The following is a 19,491-nucleotide window of genomic DNA, read 5'->3' as shown; positions in this document are numbered from 1 at the left end:
TTACATTACATATAAAATAATTGAGAAAAGATGAATAAACATATAAAATGAATTTGAATAGGGAATTAATTTATTCAATTTAGCAATTATTTTACACCCAGTAAAAACTTTTTATGTAAAATATATATAAATATAATAAACGTATATAGTTAAATACGAAATACATTCACATATGTTCATATTAGTTTTTTTTCTTTTGTAAAATTCCTCTTTGGTATAAGAAAAATAATAGTAATAATGAAAATATAAAAAAAATGAATTGAAAAAAATGAATTGATTGAAAAGATAATTTTTGCATTGTTTGTTCCTTTACCAAAAATTAAGTTTGAAGAAAAGAAAAAAATTTATATCTATATATAATCGTGTGTGTGTGTGTGTGTGTGTGTGTGGGGGGGGGGGGAGTGTCAAATATGAACATATTTTATATATAATTATATATATTTGTATATTTGTATATCTAGATTTACATATATATTTATATATACAGGATGTCCCCCCAAAAAATGACCAAGCGATCATATGCAGGTAGAGCAGACTAAACTGAGTCAAAAAGTGCTGTACTATTTTGCAATTTTCACAATAGTTAACGAATTATTAATTTATGAAAATAGTCAAATTGCAAGCGCGCGGTGAGATAAAATCGCCCAGTGAGACACGCATTTGCCGTTGCTAGGCACGCGTGGAGCACACGAGGCGCACGTAACATACATAGATGAAAGCGTAGCCAATGCCTACAATTAACTCCACGCATGTCTAGCGACAGAGTGCCTCATTAGGCGGTCCTATTTTGCGAAAATCGCAAGATAGTACAGGACCTTTCGACTCAGTTTAGTCTGTTCTGCATATGATCGCTTGGTCATTTTTTGGGAACACTCTGTATATATCAATTTATATGTCATTGTGCATAAAAAATTTTGTACTGGCTATTTAATTAAAAGAAATTACAATAAAAGAAATAATTTTTTCTTATTAAAATTTCTGGAAATTCAAATGAATTCGGAATTAAAAATTATTCTAAAGATTCTAATTATTCTAAACAAAAAAGTAAATTTATAAAAAGTTCTAAAATTTATAAAAATAACAAATAATAATGCAATTTCTGCAATCGCGATTTGTGGCGTACATCATAGAATTTGTAAAATTTATCAACAAGATTATAAGAAAGTTATTACATCAAATAATTGCTGTTATTGCAGCATAGATAGCAAAATGAATATTATCGGTCCCTTTTAGAATTATAAAATGATTTTTTTAAGAAATTTTATTTGCCAGAGAAGCTACGCATAGACATATTTTTCTTATTAATAAAAAATTAACATTTGAGCAACTTTTGTCAAATTTTTCCAAATAATTATTTGGAAACTACTTTTAAGAGTTTTAAAACTACTTTTAATTATAATGTTAAATTATGTAACAGACAAATAGAAAACAGTTTGAATTAAAATTTAATATATTTTAAGATTTTTTTATTTATTAACTTATTTCTTTTTTAATATTAAATAAAATTAACGAAATATATAATTAATTATTAATTAATAAAACATTTTTTACATAAATATTGCAAGAAACTTAAGAGTTTATTTTATTAGAATATTATCCAGTATAAATGCACGTGTTTTAATATTTATTAATAAATCTTTTTTATTATATATTTACATATAATGTTAAAGAAAATTATATAAGTAAAAATTACATAAAAAATTTTATTTATAAATATTTTTAAAAGTAATATTTACATTATTAATGTAAAAAGAAATAGTAAGAGTGCAATATAATACAGTAAGTATGTACGTGTTTTAATTCGGCCCGGGCGTGCCAAATTTTTGTACGTCGTTTTTTTTTCTTATACGGATTTTTTTTTATATATTATTTTTATATAAACACAAATACAATAATTTAATAACATTTTTTTGGCAACTACAAATTGACATTAATTTTGGATTGATAACCTCTTTTTTTATTTTTGCAAAATTTCTTTTCTACTTTATATGATTAAAAGTTTATGCCATTTTTTGATATAATGTTTTTTGTAGAAATAATGAAATGACTTTTTAAATAAAAATAAACTACAAAATAAATTGTATTTCACTGTAAAGTTTTTTTTATTTTATTAAATTAAAAGTTGACACCAATTCTTGATATCATCTTTTGTACTAATATAAAATTTATTACTAAAAAGGTTTTCGTAGATAAAAACTTTTGTATAAAAATATTTTTTTTTACATAAATAAGAAAAGGAGCATGTGAACTTGGCGTTATTTTTGACTTTTTTTAAAGGATAATTTTGTTAGGTAATATGATTTCTTTAGTTATTTTGGATATAAAAATATTAAAATACAATTATTACAAAATAAATAATTTACGAGATATTTTATATCTTATTTTGGCATATTCTGACAAAATATAAAATATTTATTTATATTTTAAAATATTTATTTTATACTTTAAGTTAGAGCACTCGTAAACTATTTATTCTTTGATAATCGTACTTTAATATTTTTATGTATATAATAATAAGACAAATCATAATTGAAAAATGTTTTATTTCCAAGACCATCCAATTGACCGTTTAACTTGAATACTTGATAAATTAATTAGATTTTGATCAAACTTACTGTCTTAGATATAAATGCATGCGATTTTTATACTTGTTTGCTAATAAATAGAATGCGATGCTTAATCACGAAATTCTCTTTTGCGCAATTTTGGCATCGAGAATTAATTTTAGCGGAAATAAATCAGTATGAATACTAATTTGATGTACGAATGTATAATAAAGTTACACTATATACGAAATTCTTGAGTCTAAATAGAAATGGCTACAAATAAATAACATATTTTCGATTAATTATTTCGCATATAATTTATGCAGCTTTTATATCTTAAAATATACGTATATATGATTTATTATTGACATTTGAAGCGTATACAATGTTAGTATCGATACAAAAAGGAAGTACAAAGATTCTCGCGTACTCGATAATAAATTAAGATTGCAATGATAATATAATAATAATAATAATAATAATAATAATAAACAAACACACATCACATATTGGGAGGGAGGTGTAATAGCACGATATTCCCTTAAAAATAAAAATACGCTATGACGACGCTGCGTCGATACATTAATGGCCATAATCAGAACAGTGAGCATATCCGTAAAAAAAAAAAAAAAAAAGGATGAAATCGCGTCGTATGATTAATGCTATAATAAATAATAATGAGTCTATACCGTCAAGTGCGATGAAAGGACTATATCAATACGCGACTGGCGACCCTTTCCCGATTAAAAAAGAAGAGAAAAGAAAGATAATTCCTTAATGTAATAATGTAATAAGATAGACGATATTATTCGTCACCTGCCATATGTAATAATGACTTGTGCAAACCATAATTTCGCTGCGCGAATTCAGAAGCGCGCGGCTGTCCGAGAAGGGATCGGCAATCGCGATACTATTATCGTAGAAATAGCAGTAACAATACGATAACAATCCGGATTGCGACTGGCAAGATGCTCCTCCTCGAGCGCATTTTCCTCCGTGCAGATTCGCCGTGTTTCGGATCGCTCGTCGTGGGCGATCGAAATATTCGAATTCGAAATCGAAAACGTGAAACGATTCTCTGTCGCGTCGCGCTTATTTGTCTAGAATCACGAACATTCGTCCAACCCGAATATTTGATCGATTGAAATTAATTAAAATTTGCAGCTGGTTAATGCGAGCCGAGCGAACTTAAATACTACAGGACTCGTAACATGACAAATCAACACGTAATTGTCGCTTCCCGAATTTGGGAGATACGAGCTGAATTATCTCGTCGATTAATTTTCCTTTTTTTTTTTTCTCTCTTTCTTTCTCTCTCATATCATCCTGTCAGCTCCGTCGAGCTTAATAGAGATAATTTTTCGGCTCCTCCGTGGGCTGTCCACACATTCCATGATACTTTTTCGTAACGAGACTTCTACTACGGCAATTTTCGATCTCCAGGAAGCACTCGTTGCTGTATGTCATGCCATCGGTACCGCAAACCGGGTCGTAATAGGGTGGACAGATCTTTTGACAGCCGCGAAACAGGAAACCTTGGACACACCTCTTCATAGGCACCACGTACACATGTTTCCTGGAATGAGAGAATCAAGATTAGTTCTTTTCTCTCTGCTTGCAATATCGTGATATCGCTAAAAAGTAAAAAACTAAATAGTATTTTATTTCGGGCATTTAGAAGTAATTGTAGCGTTCCGGAAATTTGAACAACAAAATATTATTTGGATAACAAAATATAATTTCAATTTAATATATTTATGTCACGCAACTACCTATGTATTTGTCATTTTTTTTAGCATTGGGGTTGATTTGACATACGTGTGTATTGAGTAAATATGCATTAGAAGCGGACATATAGAAAGCGGTCGAAAATAGAAAATGACTTCTTAGGGAAAATGGGCCGTGCGAAGCCGTCGACAATTTCTACTTTCAAGATTGCGCGCGATTGTGTTCGATTCACCTTCCCGAAGTAGGATACTTTCCTTTCACATATTTGAACGGCAGGTTCAAAAACATTCTACTAGTATGCAACGCGGCCGATAGAAGTGGTTTGTTATTTCTAACAAATAATCTTCTTAAAGAAAGAAGATGTAATGGAACGGCTCTCCCTCCCCACCCTTCCCCTGACTGAATCACTCACAGACTTTCATCGGACACGCATGCGATATCGGCTCGGATTAACCGTTTTTCGAGGACCAGTTTCTTAGACGATCTCCTCTTCCTTGAATGTATTCCAGCGGCGCGATTGGGCGTAATGAAAGTCTATGGAAAGTATATCGGGAAGAAGTACGATCGCGGTCAGCAAAATTATATGCACGACACGAAACATGCTGCTCTCTAAGTGCTTCTGGATAAAGAGAATAATTGAATTTGGTTGATTAACCTTTTTACTTATTATATTAAAATTATAGCTAGACAGTTTTTTTATTTTATATATTGTACGAGATCGAAATAAAAATTGTACGCTTGAAGTTGAAATGACCAAATTATTCTTAGATAATTTAATTACTTTTCTTGAGACAGAAAAACATTTGAATAAATTAATTCTTCTTAAAAAAGAAATTAATTTAAAGCGTTTATTTTATCTTGCAATTTTACCTTTACTTTATTCAGTTATGAGAAATATGAGAAAAATTCTAGAATTTAAATATATTTTAAAGTGGAATTAAAAAAGGCTTTAAGGCCCCTGAGTACTCACCGCAGCCATATCGGAATCGTGATGTCATAAGCGAGAAATGACACTGTAAAGTTTATTGTGCTAATTTTACAAAAAAAGAGAAATTTGACTAAAATAACACTTGACATGGCTTTAAGACACTTGTGAAAATGAGCGGCTACTCTTTCCTTTCCTGATAGTCAATAAATAGCTGTAAAAAAGTGAAATGAAGCCTGCCTGAAGGCAGAAAACACGCGATTTGACAACTGTTGAAAGAAGTGGAAAAAAAAATGCTTTCACATAATGTCCAAAAATAATTTTAGCTGCCGCTTATTTTTATGAATCTGGTAAGTACGAAACAAGTCACATCTACACGATTAAGCACATAACAACGCAAATAATCGCAATAAAAAATTTTACTTATATAAAGATGAACAAAGACAAGGATAAGATAAGGATAAATAAGCTCCTATTTTTCATCACGATGATACGTCGCTATCGTCAACGTGAAGTTTTCCGCTGAATACTCAGGAGCCTTAAACCTTTTTATCAAAACGATACTTTTACTTATTGTTTATTGCTCTCTCTGTTGTTTCAATTAGTAAAATGACTTAATTTATTTATGTTATGTTTGAAAAAAGTCGCTACGGAGGGAAGAAAAAACTGAATAAAAATTAATTCTGTCGTGCAATTATGCAGTCTTCGAGATTCTTTTGAGAATTAGTCCTGGGTTATTTTATTAAATTGCGCCCACTAATCCGCCTATAAAACGTGTCATCACTTCAGAAAAACGTGTAAGCATAACGTGGCTTATAATTTCATGGCTTACCCGCAATTGTCCCTTTTCATCTCGCACTCGTTACGATAAAGTTTGTTATCGGAGCCGCAAACAAACTGACGCTCCCCACTGCAAATCTGGTTGCAAAGCGCGGTGGTACGACAGTGCTGCGCCGGAACTTGAACCACCCTCTGGCCGCAAGTCTCACGTTGCAGATGGCAGAGGGATCTAAATGCATACGAGTGCACATATAACGCATCCGCAAACACTGATCCCCAAAGGAGGAATGATTTCGCGGTTCGATAACTAGTATATCGCTGTTTACAATTTTAGCCCGATTTGTCTCTAATTTTGAAAAAGTGTTAGTATCGTAATATTTACTTTTTGAAGATCTAGCGATCGCATAATCCAAAATAATCGAAAATAATTTTATCATGGACTTTAACGACGCTCGATTAAATATGAACATGTTGGATATTTATACTGGGTTGATAATACCCCATAAATTCAAATCGGTTAATGTTAATTTATCTTGTTCAATCCATAAGCAGAATCGCGTATCAGAAAAGTGCTGAAAACGGCCTGAGGCCTTTTTGTCGGTCTGTCGAACGACTATTTGAGAACGACTATTTGCACACGCCCTTCGAAAACCTTCGTCGGCGGACTCTGGAATCCGAATAACACTGTTAATCACCGATAAACATTGCCGTCGCTTCCACAAACTGGTTCCTCGAGTACTTGGTCGCAATCTTCGGGGCAGTGTTCGGTCTCTTTCAAGGTCGTGCATTCACCAATATGAGCCAATTGGATGCCCTTTCTAAAATGCATCAAGCACCGAGGAAGATTAGTCATGTCATATTTTAAAGAGATTACGAAAGAACACATATGTCTGTTCAAATCTTTTATATTTTTAATATTTGATGAAAAGAAAAATAAATTTGTTGATAAACATATCTTTCCCTAAAATGAATACAACTTACAAGCAAACTGCTACGTTCAAATGGCACTGATTTGGATAAGTATTCGCGTCGCTACCACAAACGGGATCCACTTCACTTCCGCACCTCTGCTGTTGCTTCATGCATTTCGTTAGCCGAGATCGACACTTTTCAAAGTCTACTACCGTTATCTTTCTTCTTGCATGCCTGTTGATTAACATATCGCTAAAGACTAGTATTTAAGAAGAAAGCAATTTGAATGTTTTTTTTTTTTTTTTTTTTTTAAGAGAAAGCGTTGTTGATTAGTTGTATGATTACAGAGTCAACTTTTAATACAAAAATTAAATATTTATGATTCATGTGTAATGGATGATAAATACGCACCCACAATTAAGCATTTGCATTTCGCATTCGTTCCTGTATATATTTCCATCTGATCCGCAAACCGATACTTCCGGCTCGTTTTTGCAGTCCAAGGGACACGCGTTGCTTCCGGATGTCCGTTCTCGAGATACGCAGAACGACATTGGCACTTCGAAGACGTGCTTGCTAAAAGACATAATCCGAGTGGGTATCGTCGAAGCTTAAAATTTTCGTGTCCAAATTGATAAAATCACTACGAGGTTTTCATCATCTAAAGTACAGTTAGATGAGATTACAAAATTTATCAATTAGTTATATTCAAGAGAAAATTGAAACGATATCAAGAAATGTTACATCACATGATAAATATTTACGTTTTATAATATGATATGATGATGTAAATATGATATATGTATATGATATTTAAACAAAATTTCCAGTGAAGAGAAGCGAAGGATGAAGTTTGAGCGCTCTTCAAATTAGATCAAGGATTATAACGAAGAATACAGGGGAGCAATTTATGAACGATTAAGTGCGTATAGGCAAAGGGAACACGGTGAAAGGGAGGAAAGAAAGGAAAAACGAGGCAGGATTGCAAGAGTCTACGAGAGTTTTGTTGGAAGGTCTCGCAGGAACGATTTCACTCGCAAGTTGAATTCGCAAGGATTCATCAATGATTTGCCACTTACCCGCAATTCTTCGCCCGCATTTTGCAGGTATTCGAATACAAAATGCCGTCGCTACCGCAGGCAGGTTTGGCACCACGCCAGCACGATTCACGACAATGTCTTGTGGTCTGGCAGTGCTTCTTATTCGTACGCACGACGCCTTGGCTGCGAACCGGAAAAAGTCAAAATCGCTTTGCGGCCAGGCTAGTTTTACTTAGTTAGACTTGGAGAATAAACTCTCCTTCCCACAAAATAATACGCGTTTTACGAGAAGAGGCCACTACAATGACTACAATGACAGTCTACAGTGAATTATAGTATTTATAAGACCGATAATTTTTTTCACGTGGAAAATAAGAGACATATAAGTAAAATATAGATATAAACACAATCACAAATAGATACTAACGGAACTAACTTTAACGCGCGGAAAAGAAAGTCTCATCGCGTAAATATACAATGATGAAACATGATTTTTACTGTTTTTTTTTTTCGAAAATTTCGAGATTCCATGCCCTTGCTCTGTTTGTAACTATTATTATGGTCACAAGGTCAATTTTCGACGTACCCGCAAGTGAGCAGCTTCATCTGACACGTAGACTTGTAGACGTTACCGTCGCTTCCGCAAACCGGTCCGTCGAGCGGCGCATAATCGCACGAGACTGGACAGTTCTCCCTGTGGGCCGAAATATTGTTGCAGGGCCCGAGATGAGACAGCTCGATTCCGACCCGGCAGATTTCCACTCTGAGCATGCACTTGTTCAGGTAGGTACGCCCATCGGTGCCGCATACCGGATCTTGATCGCCCGGACAACGGTGCTCGCACTTGCTACCGGATGACCTCAGGCAAGCCGTCTTCTCCGTGGCCACAGTAACGCCTAAATGAGCGTGCGAAATAATGAGACACGCGGGTAGATTTCGCGCGGTCATCGAGCGAAACGAGATCTTTGTGGCGCGCGATCTCGTCTCCTTCGGAGGTTCGAAGGTTCGAATATCGTTCGATACTCCAGAGTGTAAATAGTCCGTTTCGACACTCCAGGGAATCGCGATTCGTTTTGCAGCCTTTCATATATAATTTATCGTGGTCGTCTATTATACAAATGAACGGATCCTCGTTACACCATAGGCCGCCATAGGTGGAAAGAGAATACGAACTGAAATCTCTTTATCGTGACCGTCCGCACGCGGTGGAGCACACGGTGAATATCGCGTGAAGAATAATCCAGCGAATGAAGACCGCTTTATTTTCGCGATTGTAATTGAAGCGCGCCCGCCGCTTATATCTCTCGATAAACCACTACTAATGGGCCTACGCGCCTATTCTTACGGTCGGTTTAACGTAACAAAACGGGATAACGAACGATCATACCGAGGAGTTACCGTGATATATGTCCAACGACGGGAATCTCACGGAGAGAAGAGAAAAAACTGTAATCTTTACGTTGAACGAACACCGGAACCGGTGCATATACATGTACTACTATATATAATAACTATTATAATTAAAAGCGCCTTACCCTTTCCGCACATCTTCTTCCGCATTTCACACTGCGACGTGTATATAACACCGTCGCTGCCGCAAACAGGCTCGCCATTCGGCGGACATATCCTGGGACATGCACCGGACACGTAATCTGCGTGCGAAAATTGCCGTGGGTTAATAATCAAAAGTAATAATTGATAATCATTGCGTACAAGGTGCCGATAATTTATAACATATAATATATCAATTAAGTCGTAATCGAAAGGAATTGCGTTTCTTATGGTGTATCGCATAGGTAGACAAACAGTCGTAGAATGCCGTACCGTAAATAGTGTAATCTTTTACTAAATTGTACACCTTCCCACTCACTTTAATAGACTTGTTCTGAATACGGCCGAGTACTGTTAGAAAAGCGAAGTTTTAAGCGTCAACGGTACTCTGATCAAAGAAGAAGAAAAAAAAAAAAAGAGAAAAGGAAAAAAGTGTAATAACATTTTACTGTTAGGTGCTTCGTTTTGTTATGCGCCATCAACCTCGCGCCAATCACATACCTCGCGTATTAAGAAAGCGCTTATTAGTCTAATGACATAATTGTAATAATAATAATAATAATAATAATAATAATAATGCTTAAACATATATGTAACGCGGTCTCCGGCACACGGAGGAAGTAAAGTCAACAGCAAAAAAAAATAAATATCTGCCTAAGTGGAGAGGAAGTGAGTCATACGCATGGTTTAACCATAATACGGAATACAATCGGGTTGTTCTCTCGGTGTGTCGGGAATCTCTCCTTCGTCTGACGAAACGACCGCACAAATATCTCAGGATATTGCGAACATCCATTGAACATAGGAAGTCTATTAAATAATTGAACGCGGGAGCGCTTGCGGAAACGTTTAATATGCGATAAATATCTCGGATAAGACTTGCCTGGCGCAATCGCGCGGCGATTGCCTGATCGCGCGATGTGAGCCTTATGAAGTACATCTCACACGGTACGTTCGAGAAGTGCACGCATTTTCTAGATGATTATTAAACAATTCCCGAGGGCGGGGAGGATATTTTATCACGCACGCGAATACGCTCTTCCGAACTCTTTCTTCTCGCGATCGCGAAGCTTTACGGCCAGATGTCATAAAGGCAAGATTGGAGTCACGTGTAGTAGACGCCCGGGTCACGCGGAAATATCGAAAGCCGAAGGTGTTAGAGAGGTAAAGGCTGCTGTACATCACCCGCCCTGTACGCCGCCTCTCGCAGTGTTATATTCGCGAGGGATGCGAAGCGATATTATTAAATCATTAACAGGATATTCTGCGTGAGCAGGGATACGTAGATCGCGATTGAGGTGATATTTAAGGCCGCGCGGCGAGAGAAACGGCGAAGGAAAGGAGAGAAGAGGAGAGAGAGAGAGAGAGAGAGAGAGAGAGAGAGGGGGGGGAAGAGTTGTGTAACGTAATTTCCCACTCTCTCTCGTCGCCGTCTCTTTCGTCGTCGCTCTTTTTGGCCATGCTGCGGCGTTTATCCGCAAGAAGAGATTCTCTGTCGAAACTTTAATTACTTCCGGTTGACCGTCCAAGGCAGATATCTGCCGCGCGCAGGTCCGCGCGCCGCCGGTCTCGGTCCAGTGCGCGTCGGGTCAACAGCACACGGAATTTACGGCGCTCGTTCCGTACCGGATCGCGTAATATATATAACAAATTATAAAATCGGACTTTACAGTTAGGGATGCACCGGGCGCGAGCCCGAGGGCGCGGTTACCAGTCGTTTCGTCGTCGTGTAATCCGGGGAAATGCATCGAGGCGCGCTTTATCACGCGCCACGATCGAGTTTAACGTAATATTTATTAAGCTCGCAAATGGCGCGCTATAATCGGCCGCGCGAGACGGCCTTGTCCTTACCAACTAAGAGCACCAAGCACGAAAACTGTAACGTCTTTTCGACGAGGAGAGGCGAGCGTTTTCTTGCCACCCTTTTGGTAAAGCGCGCGTATCCCAATAACTGACCGAAACGGAATTCTTTGCGTTCCACGGGGGGAGGGGGGGGGGGAATGGGGACACGCCGACTCACCTCACGTCACGAACGGTCGTAATGCGGGTTTACGAAAACAGCTGTGCAATTACGCTGATTACAATTTATCGATCAGCTCGACTACCACTTAATGACTCGAGTCGTCAATATGTATCAACGCGTTTCACGTCGCTACGGCTAAATTGAATTTGTCGCGAGCATCGAGATGGAATTCCTCGAAGAGAAGGTCAATTCTCTCGAAAAATCAAAAGTCTGCGCGTTTACAGACAGTTTCTTTCGGCTGTATGCCGATCGGAATCGATCGTACTACGTTGCCCTGTAACCCGCTTTACCTATCGATCATTTGTCTTTTTAGTTGTGCCGCTTCGCTCACCTCTCTTCATCATTTTCACCATACTACGCGAGATGGAATAATAATTAAAAAGAAGCGAATTTCCATCGCGCCGGAGGTGTTTCGCACGCGTAATGAACTTTAAAACGACGTTACATTCCTCGTGTACGCTTACGTAATTATTCTTGGCGCGGAATGATAATTACTTCAATCCTTTACATTACTTACATGAATATATTCGAGAATAGAAATTATTTAAGTAATCCTTTATTTTAAGTAATCACAGTTATCAAATATTACAAACGTTAGTATTTCGTTATGTTCCATCGATGTTGTTATCCATATATAAATTAGTCTGGCATGCTAATTGACTGGTCCATATTTGAAACTTAAGAACAGGTCAGCGTGCAAGGACCATTTAGTTAGTAAAGCTTCATAAGAACGCGTTGTGTCAACGAGATAACTGATGGTCTTCGTATATTAATTAATCAAACGCGAATTAATATCGTTGAAAACCTGAAATTATAGTAATTTTCTATAACATGCATAAACGACAAACATATAATCCAATTAAATATAAATCAAAAAAAAAAAGAAAGAAAAATTATATCCCGTCGTGCATATTTGCATGCATAAACGACATGATCTTTTCACGCTGAAAGATTCGATCGGGGTCTGTTCGCAGACCGGCGACTGGACGAGTGATTATTCGTATTTCTTCCCTCCCGACATAATTAAATGAATCAATTATGCCAATAAGCGACTAACGTCTGGGTAAGCGGCGATCGGCGATTGGCGAACAATGCAGATCGAATTATACGACCGTAGAAACTGCGGGTCGCGCGCGTGCATGCACGCGGTGCACAATGAATGCGCCCGAGTATGGAAGGAAAGGGGAGGAAGAGGGAGAGGAGGAGGAGGAGGAGGAGGAGGAGGAGGAGGAGGAGGAGGAGGAGGAGGAGGAGGAGGAGGAGGAGAAGAAGAAAAAGAAAAGGAAGGTGAGACGAGAGAGGAAGGCATATGCGGGTCGGTGAACCGTGGCAAGGATGCACCGGCGATCGGATGGATGCTGCTCTTCGGATTTTTGTCCTCGAAACGAGAGTCCGTGGAAGAAGCGATGGAGTCGCGCTGCGCGCGCGCGCGCAAGCGCGCGCAAGCGCGATACCGAGATCGATAACGGCAGAAATAAAAATCGCTTTAACGAACCGGAACGATTTCGTATATGGATATGAATCGCTATACGTGTCGCGCGGTTCGTAAATAAAACGACAGCATCCTTTTGTTGTGTTCGTTCTCTCCGCGCGGATTACCCTCGACGAGAAAGGAGCTGCAGGATCAGCTGATCTGACACTGCCGTCGACATACGTTTAAGGATATATTATAGTTATTTATAATGAAAAAAATTACAGATTATTCTGGCCCGCATTTAAAAGTAATACAAAAAAATCTTGCGGCGGTTTAGAATCTAGAAAATTAAAAATTACTTAAATATAAAATAGAAATATAATTAAGTAATAGAAATGTAATTGAGAAATAATGACAAAAATCTCAATTTTTTTTTTTATATAAATAATAAATGTTCAAGATGATTTATTTATAGTTTCATTGCGATGCAAAAATTAGTTATTCTGTAAATAAAATAATTATTTTATTTGTCATTATCATTATTCTCGTTTCGTTTGTACTCTTAATAAAAATTAAATTTTGATTTACAAATAACTAATCTAATCTTTGCGTTATAATAAAACTTTATATAAATAATTTTGAATACTTAAAATATTTATATATGAAAAAAATTGAGATTTCTTATCATTACTTATTAATTACATTTTCATTAAAGCACATTTCTACTTATTTATTCAAATAATTTTTTATCCAAATTGTAAATCGCTGCTAAATTTTTTGCTATTTTTGCTATTTTTTTCTATTACTTTCAAATGCGATTTAGAATAATATATAATTCTTTCATGATTTTTCACTGTAAATATAAACATTATGAAAATAGGTATAATACATCTTTAAAACCATTCTACATAAAATGTTGTTAAAAATTTTCTCTAATCGATTCCATTGATATAATGAAGCTATTGATATAATGAGGTTTCTCTCTCTCTCTCTCTCTCTCTCTCTCTCTCTCTCTCTCTATTGGTAAGAAAATAGGAGCTAAATTAGGTATTTTGCGAAGAGTTGGTAAAGATATGACAGCAAATATAAGATGTATTGTATACAAATCGATTGTTACACCATTGTTTGAATATTGTGCCTCAATATTGGTAGGTATTAGTAAGATTAATTTACAATATTGGCAGAAATTACAAAATCAGGCTATGAGGTTATTATACGTAGGTGTAACAGGAGAGATTACAGATATGCTAGAGACGTTGCCATTTATGTCAATAAAGGAGCAAGTTGAGTATAATGTGTGTTTATTGATATATAAAATAGTTAATAGGCTGTGTCCACACTACTTGCGTAATAAAGTAAGCCTAGTGCCAATACGAAAGTGTAATAAATGCGAGGCAAAGGAGTGACATATATAATAAACTTGATAAGTGTAGAACTAGTGAAGAACAGAGAATGTTGTTCCACAATGGATTCAAAATGTATAATGATCTACCGAACGAACTAAAGAGGAAACAAATTTAAAATGTTTTACAAGATTGTTGGCTCAGCATATTAAGAGGAGGGAGCGTGACGATAATGTGTAGAAACTAGTTAAGAGAGGCTAGCGTTACCTGACTTATTTATGTAATTTTTAATGTAATTATAATGATAGCTATGGGCTAATAAATATATATCAATCAATCAATCTCTCTCTCTCTCCCTCTTCCTCTCCCTTCTCGCTCTCCCTCTCTCCCTCACGCCGCACTTTCTCTCTCCTTTTCCACTTGTTTATCTTTTCCGTCTCTTTTCACTCAAAGTGAGACGGGTTCGATTTCGCGGCCGGGATCGAAGAAAATCGGTCGTTTGGCGTGCGTGTGACGGATGAATCACGTCACGAAAATCAGGAATAGAAGTGAAAACCAGCCAGGACGCACAACGCCGCGCGCCGGTAATTGATGGCGGAAACGATCGCGCATATTATGCGGCTACAAGTTAACGCACTGCGCGTCGTCCTAGTGTGCGTATACATGAATCAGGCTCGTGCCGGAGTTATGTAGTACGCCAGCTTCCTCTCATGTGATTTCTCGAGAATCCCTCGGTGAATACTCGTTAGGACGCGTGACAAATTAAAGGAAGCACATTTGTAGCCTCACGGCGACCGGTCGTGTCCGGTTAAATAGATATTACAATTTTTAACGGCACAATTACCAGGCGTGCCGTTACTCTCCATGGCAAAGCTATTTCGAGAAAGAGTTAAATCTGCCTGTTAGAAAAAAATTGACATTCTTTCTCTCTCCTCCTCCGCACTCTTCCCGCATCGACCCATCGAGATTTTACGATTATTAAAACCACTGACGTGACAAGATAATTGTCCGGTTAAACACTCTCTTCCAATAGCAATGTGCGTCACAGTCAAAATTATCGCTGTGCTATCTTGTTAAGTAATCCTTAACATCGCGCTGCTCGCTTGGAAGCTCGTTAACTTGCAATTTCTACGTTACTACGCGAGGCGAGAAAGTTCCCTTTGGCAGAATAGACCATTCCTCGTGATCACTTTACAAGCGAGAAGCAAAATCGACACAACTTTCGAATATAAATTACTTAATTGTCCAGCACATTTGTCGTTGAATACGATACGAAGCACTGATACAAGTTGGCTTTTTACATGCTTGTTACATTAGTCGATGACGTTGCTGTTGGAATGCACAAAGTGCATTGTCTAGGTGTAAAAGACATTCGTAAACTCGTTTAATTCAATTATGAAACATTTCGATCACATTTTTATTTCGTGCGCATTTTAAATTGATATTTTTCTCTAAAGCATTATTAATATTCAAAAAGAAAATATCTTATAATTAATTATATGCACTTCCGTATCAATCTTTGTCTTTGAACAATTTTGTTTATAAATTTTCACAACACATAATATTTGTAGATATATCAATGATTGTATGATGATTTGTTGATGCGCATAAAATATGATAAAGAATATCTAGGAAATATAGACATCATATTGATTGATGAGATCGACATACACACAAATTAGGGTACTTTCTAATTATTAACCCATTCGCAGGGTGATGAAAATGAGATTTTCGTGCAACCATTGTGTAAAAAAAAACTTTGTAGATTTCAATATGATTTTAGTATTAAGGTTTTCAAGATCGCTGAATCCAAATATGATATCAGAATTTCAAAATTCAAAATAGCGGACGAAAAATAGCGTACTGCATAAAAAAAGATCGAAATTGGCATCTTAGGGATTCCAAGCTCGCTAAATCAAAATGTTATCTCAGAATATCAAAATTCAAATAAAATTCATTCAAATTGTTATTCAGCAAAGCTCGATCTGCCATTTAGAACAAAATTCTAATATATTTTAATTCAGTGACTTCAACAATTTTGAAGTAGTCGTTTTTGTAACAATCCAACTATTTTTTCAAACTTTTATTCGCCATATTGGATACACCATTTTCAATTTTGAAATTCAGATGTCGTATTTTGAATTCAACGACCTCGAAAATCATAGAATAAATAATTTCATATAAATCACAAAAGAATAAATCAATTTTTTTAGATGTGCATATATATATGCTATACACACTGTAAAAGGGTTAAGTTTAAGTTTACCAATTTTCTTCGAGTCGTGCACTTTCATCCATCGATTGACTGAAATTTTTCAGTCTCCGTCCAATTTTATCGATAATAGAACCAGCTGGACGTCTAGTCTCGACTACGCGATCGATTCAAAGATATTTAGAGATCGTCATGCTTCCGGCTGTGATTCCAACCTGATTTTCCGATGTGTCTTATTGTAATTACGCGCTCTTGAGACGTACTATCGCCGGTAATAACGTCCGTTCCACGTGAGATTCCCTCGTAAATCATTCGCAATCGATAGCGTCAAGATCGCGAGGGCTCGTGCTCGGCTCGACCGATCGAACTGTTTCGTGCGCGCTGCGGCAAACACATTGGGTTGCCGCAAGCCGATCACCCCGGCCCCGGCCCCGGCCCCGGTCGGACGGCGCTGCCGTGCTCTTTATCGCCGTGAAACGATCTCATCTTCCTCATAGCATTGTCCCGTAACACGTCCGCATGGTGTTGCATTAACGAGGTCTTGCCTCGCCTTGTCTTGCCTCTCCGCACGGCGGACGATGTAATTGCGGCAAAACGAAATTGTCTTATCCCCTTTTTTTTGCGAACGAGCCGAGGAACCGGAGAACTCAACTCATGGCCGCTTTTAAGCTTACGAAAAACATCGCACTAAAGATACGTATCTCTTTACACGAATTAAAACTTCAATTACACGCTCGATCATAACGCTCGATATCCATTGAAGATTAATTAAATTTGAAGATAATTAAATTTTAAGAAATTTCGCTTGTTTAGATGGAGGAGGAAGAAATGAATTCGCGTTAGATAGCGATGCATACGAAAACTCATCTTTCAAGTTAATTTTACCAAAATAGAAGCATTGATTGCACGTTGATTGTGAAATAGGGCTTTCGCATTTATTCATCACATTTTCGAGGGATGTTCAATTTTTATTAATAGCATTTTTACGACATCTCTCTCTCTCTCTCTCTCTCTCTCTCTCTCTCCTCTCCCTCCTTCCTCCTTCTCTCTCGCTTATATGAGCACGCACATGTAGAACCGACCTTAAGGAGGTTTAAAGTTGGATTGCTCGAAATGACGATGGCATGCGGCAGCATGATTTATTGGCATGTGACGAGAGCTACGTCGCTCCTAGGCTGATTAAATGCGTAATTCTTCGGAGGTTTTGAGATACTAGTCGAATATTACGATTTGCTGGTATAGGATAATAACTTTTAACAAAACATCGATTTCATTGATAGCGCTACTATGATAACATTCTTCGTATGATAATCCACTTATTTTTTGAACTCTTATCTAACTTGCTTTACATTTTATATAAACAAATAGAAATATAGATAATATTCATATAATTATTATGTCACAATACAAAAAAGAGAAATATATATATATATATATATAAAACAAATTTAATTATTTATTGGAAAAACTAATTGAGAATTTGATTACATTAATTATTTTAATTAAAGTTTCGAAATGTCACGTACATTGAAAACTTGATTATTTTAATATCATTGTGTATTATTCGATACTAATTTATCATAGATATATTAATATATCATCTTAATCATTAAATCAACGATTAATCTAGCTTTGTATCACAGGATGACAATGCAACTCGAAGTAAATTGAAAGAACACCGCGGTTATCTGTCCAACAGGACTTTCGAGGTCGAGGCAGAAGTTACGAATACACAACGATCGGCAGCAGTACCGGTTCGCCGCGATCTGTTATAACTGTATACGAATCGATATCGTATTTCAACGCGTGACAAAAAACTAATTAAATCGCGAGATACGGCCGACTGGACACTCGGGTGCGAGAATAAAGAAACGAGCGCCCTGCGCAATTTATTTCCTATGATAATAATCCTCTCTATTTCTATGCGTACGACAACGGAAAAGAGACAGGAAAATAAAAGATGCAACATCTGAGCGCGGCATTTGCGAAAAAAATATCATAAAATTAATCGTCGATTGATTAATCGCTCTACTAAATCGTGTTTGTATTTGTAAGAACCATTTTGGAAAATGAAAAATTAATTTATTTAAGCAAGTGGGCAAAAAGATACAACTCCTTCACAGTGTATATATAACATATGTGAACACAGAAAAAAAATCCTTTTGTTTACCCTTTTGCGATTTGCATGAAACTTGATATTCAATGGTTTTTGAAATAGCTGAATTTGAATATAATATCAGAATTTTAAAATTCAAAATAGTAGATGTCCAATGTGATAAATTAAAATAAAATTTAAAAAAAGAATTAGATTTTTATAAAAATGATTATCCTAAGGTTTTTCGAGATTGCTGAATTTAAATGTGATATCTGAATTTCAAAATGAAGAAGCCAATACAGCGGATAAAAGTTTGAAAAAATAATTGGATTGTTATATAAAAATAAGCAAAATTTCCAAAATTGTTGAAATCGCTGAATCAAAATATATTTTGAATTTTGTTATTCTAAATGACAGATCAAACTTTGCTAAAAAGAATCACTTGAAATAATAATAATAATAATAATAATTTAAACTTTATCAAAAATATTAATCGCCATATTAAATCTGTCATTTTGAATTTTGATATTCTGATATCATATTCGAATTGTGTCATCTCGAAAATCTTAATTTGAAATCGCATCAAAATCTTAAGCTTAATCTAACTTTTTTTTCGCACAGTAATGGCACGAAAATCTCATTTTCGTCACACTGCGAACGGATGAAATCACCCCAAGCTATTGATTGTTACTTACTGATTTGCGTATCGATTTTCGTTTTGCTTCGATCGAAAGGTGTTATCGGTGATGTGTTATGCGCATGACGCTGATATCCGATGTCGACACACATGTTCTTATCGTAACAGATCTGTAGTGCGAACGTGCTGATAACTTACGTATCGTTGTCTCGAAAGTACACCTTCATTTAGTATGTCACGACGAAAAGTTAACGCTTGAGGATATTGAACGCCGATAATTTGCAC

At 36.2% G+C, this 19,491-nt stretch overlaps 1 protein-coding gene across 1 annotated transcript in view; it reads right to left on the bottom strand.

Moving 5' to 3' along the window:
- Window positions 1–2,525: 2,525 nt before the first annotated feature.
- The window catches only part of LOC105433629 (serine protease inhibitor dipetalogastin), a 34,142-nt gene continuing 17,176 nt past the window's right edge, over window positions 2,526–19,491 (bottom strand). The window contains exons 2-9 of the mRNA XM_011649031.3: window positions 9,467–9,583; window positions 8,518–8,827; window positions 7,971–8,114; window positions 7,303–7,467; window positions 6,961–7,125; window positions 6,675–6,797; window positions 6,032–6,208; window positions 2,526–4,122 (exon numbers count right to left, since the gene is read on the bottom strand). Coding sequence (XP_011647333.2) covers window positions 3,891–4,122; window positions 6,032–6,208; window positions 6,675–6,797; window positions 6,961–7,125; window positions 7,303–7,467; window positions 7,971–8,114; window positions 8,518–8,827; window positions 9,467–9,583 — 1,433 coding nt within the window. The 3' untranslated portion in view covers window positions 2,526–3,890. The remainder of the gene's footprint in view (window positions 4,123–6,031; window positions 6,209–6,674; window positions 6,798–6,960; window positions 7,126–7,302; window positions 7,468–7,970; window positions 8,115–8,517; window positions 8,828–9,466; window positions 9,584–19,491) is intronic.

Source organism: Pogonomyrmex barbatus, unplaced genomic scaffold (genome assembly GCF_055798465.1).
Source record: "Pogonomyrmex barbatus isolate J1 unplaced genomic scaffold, ASM5579846v1 scaffold5, whole genome shotgun sequence".
In the NCBI taxonomy this organism is placed as follows: Eukaryota; Metazoa; Arthropoda; class Insecta; order Hymenoptera; family Formicidae; genus Pogonomyrmex; species Pogonomyrmex barbatus.
Note: the sequence above shows the minus strand (reverse complement) of the source record. Positions and strands in the feature narration are given on the sequence as shown.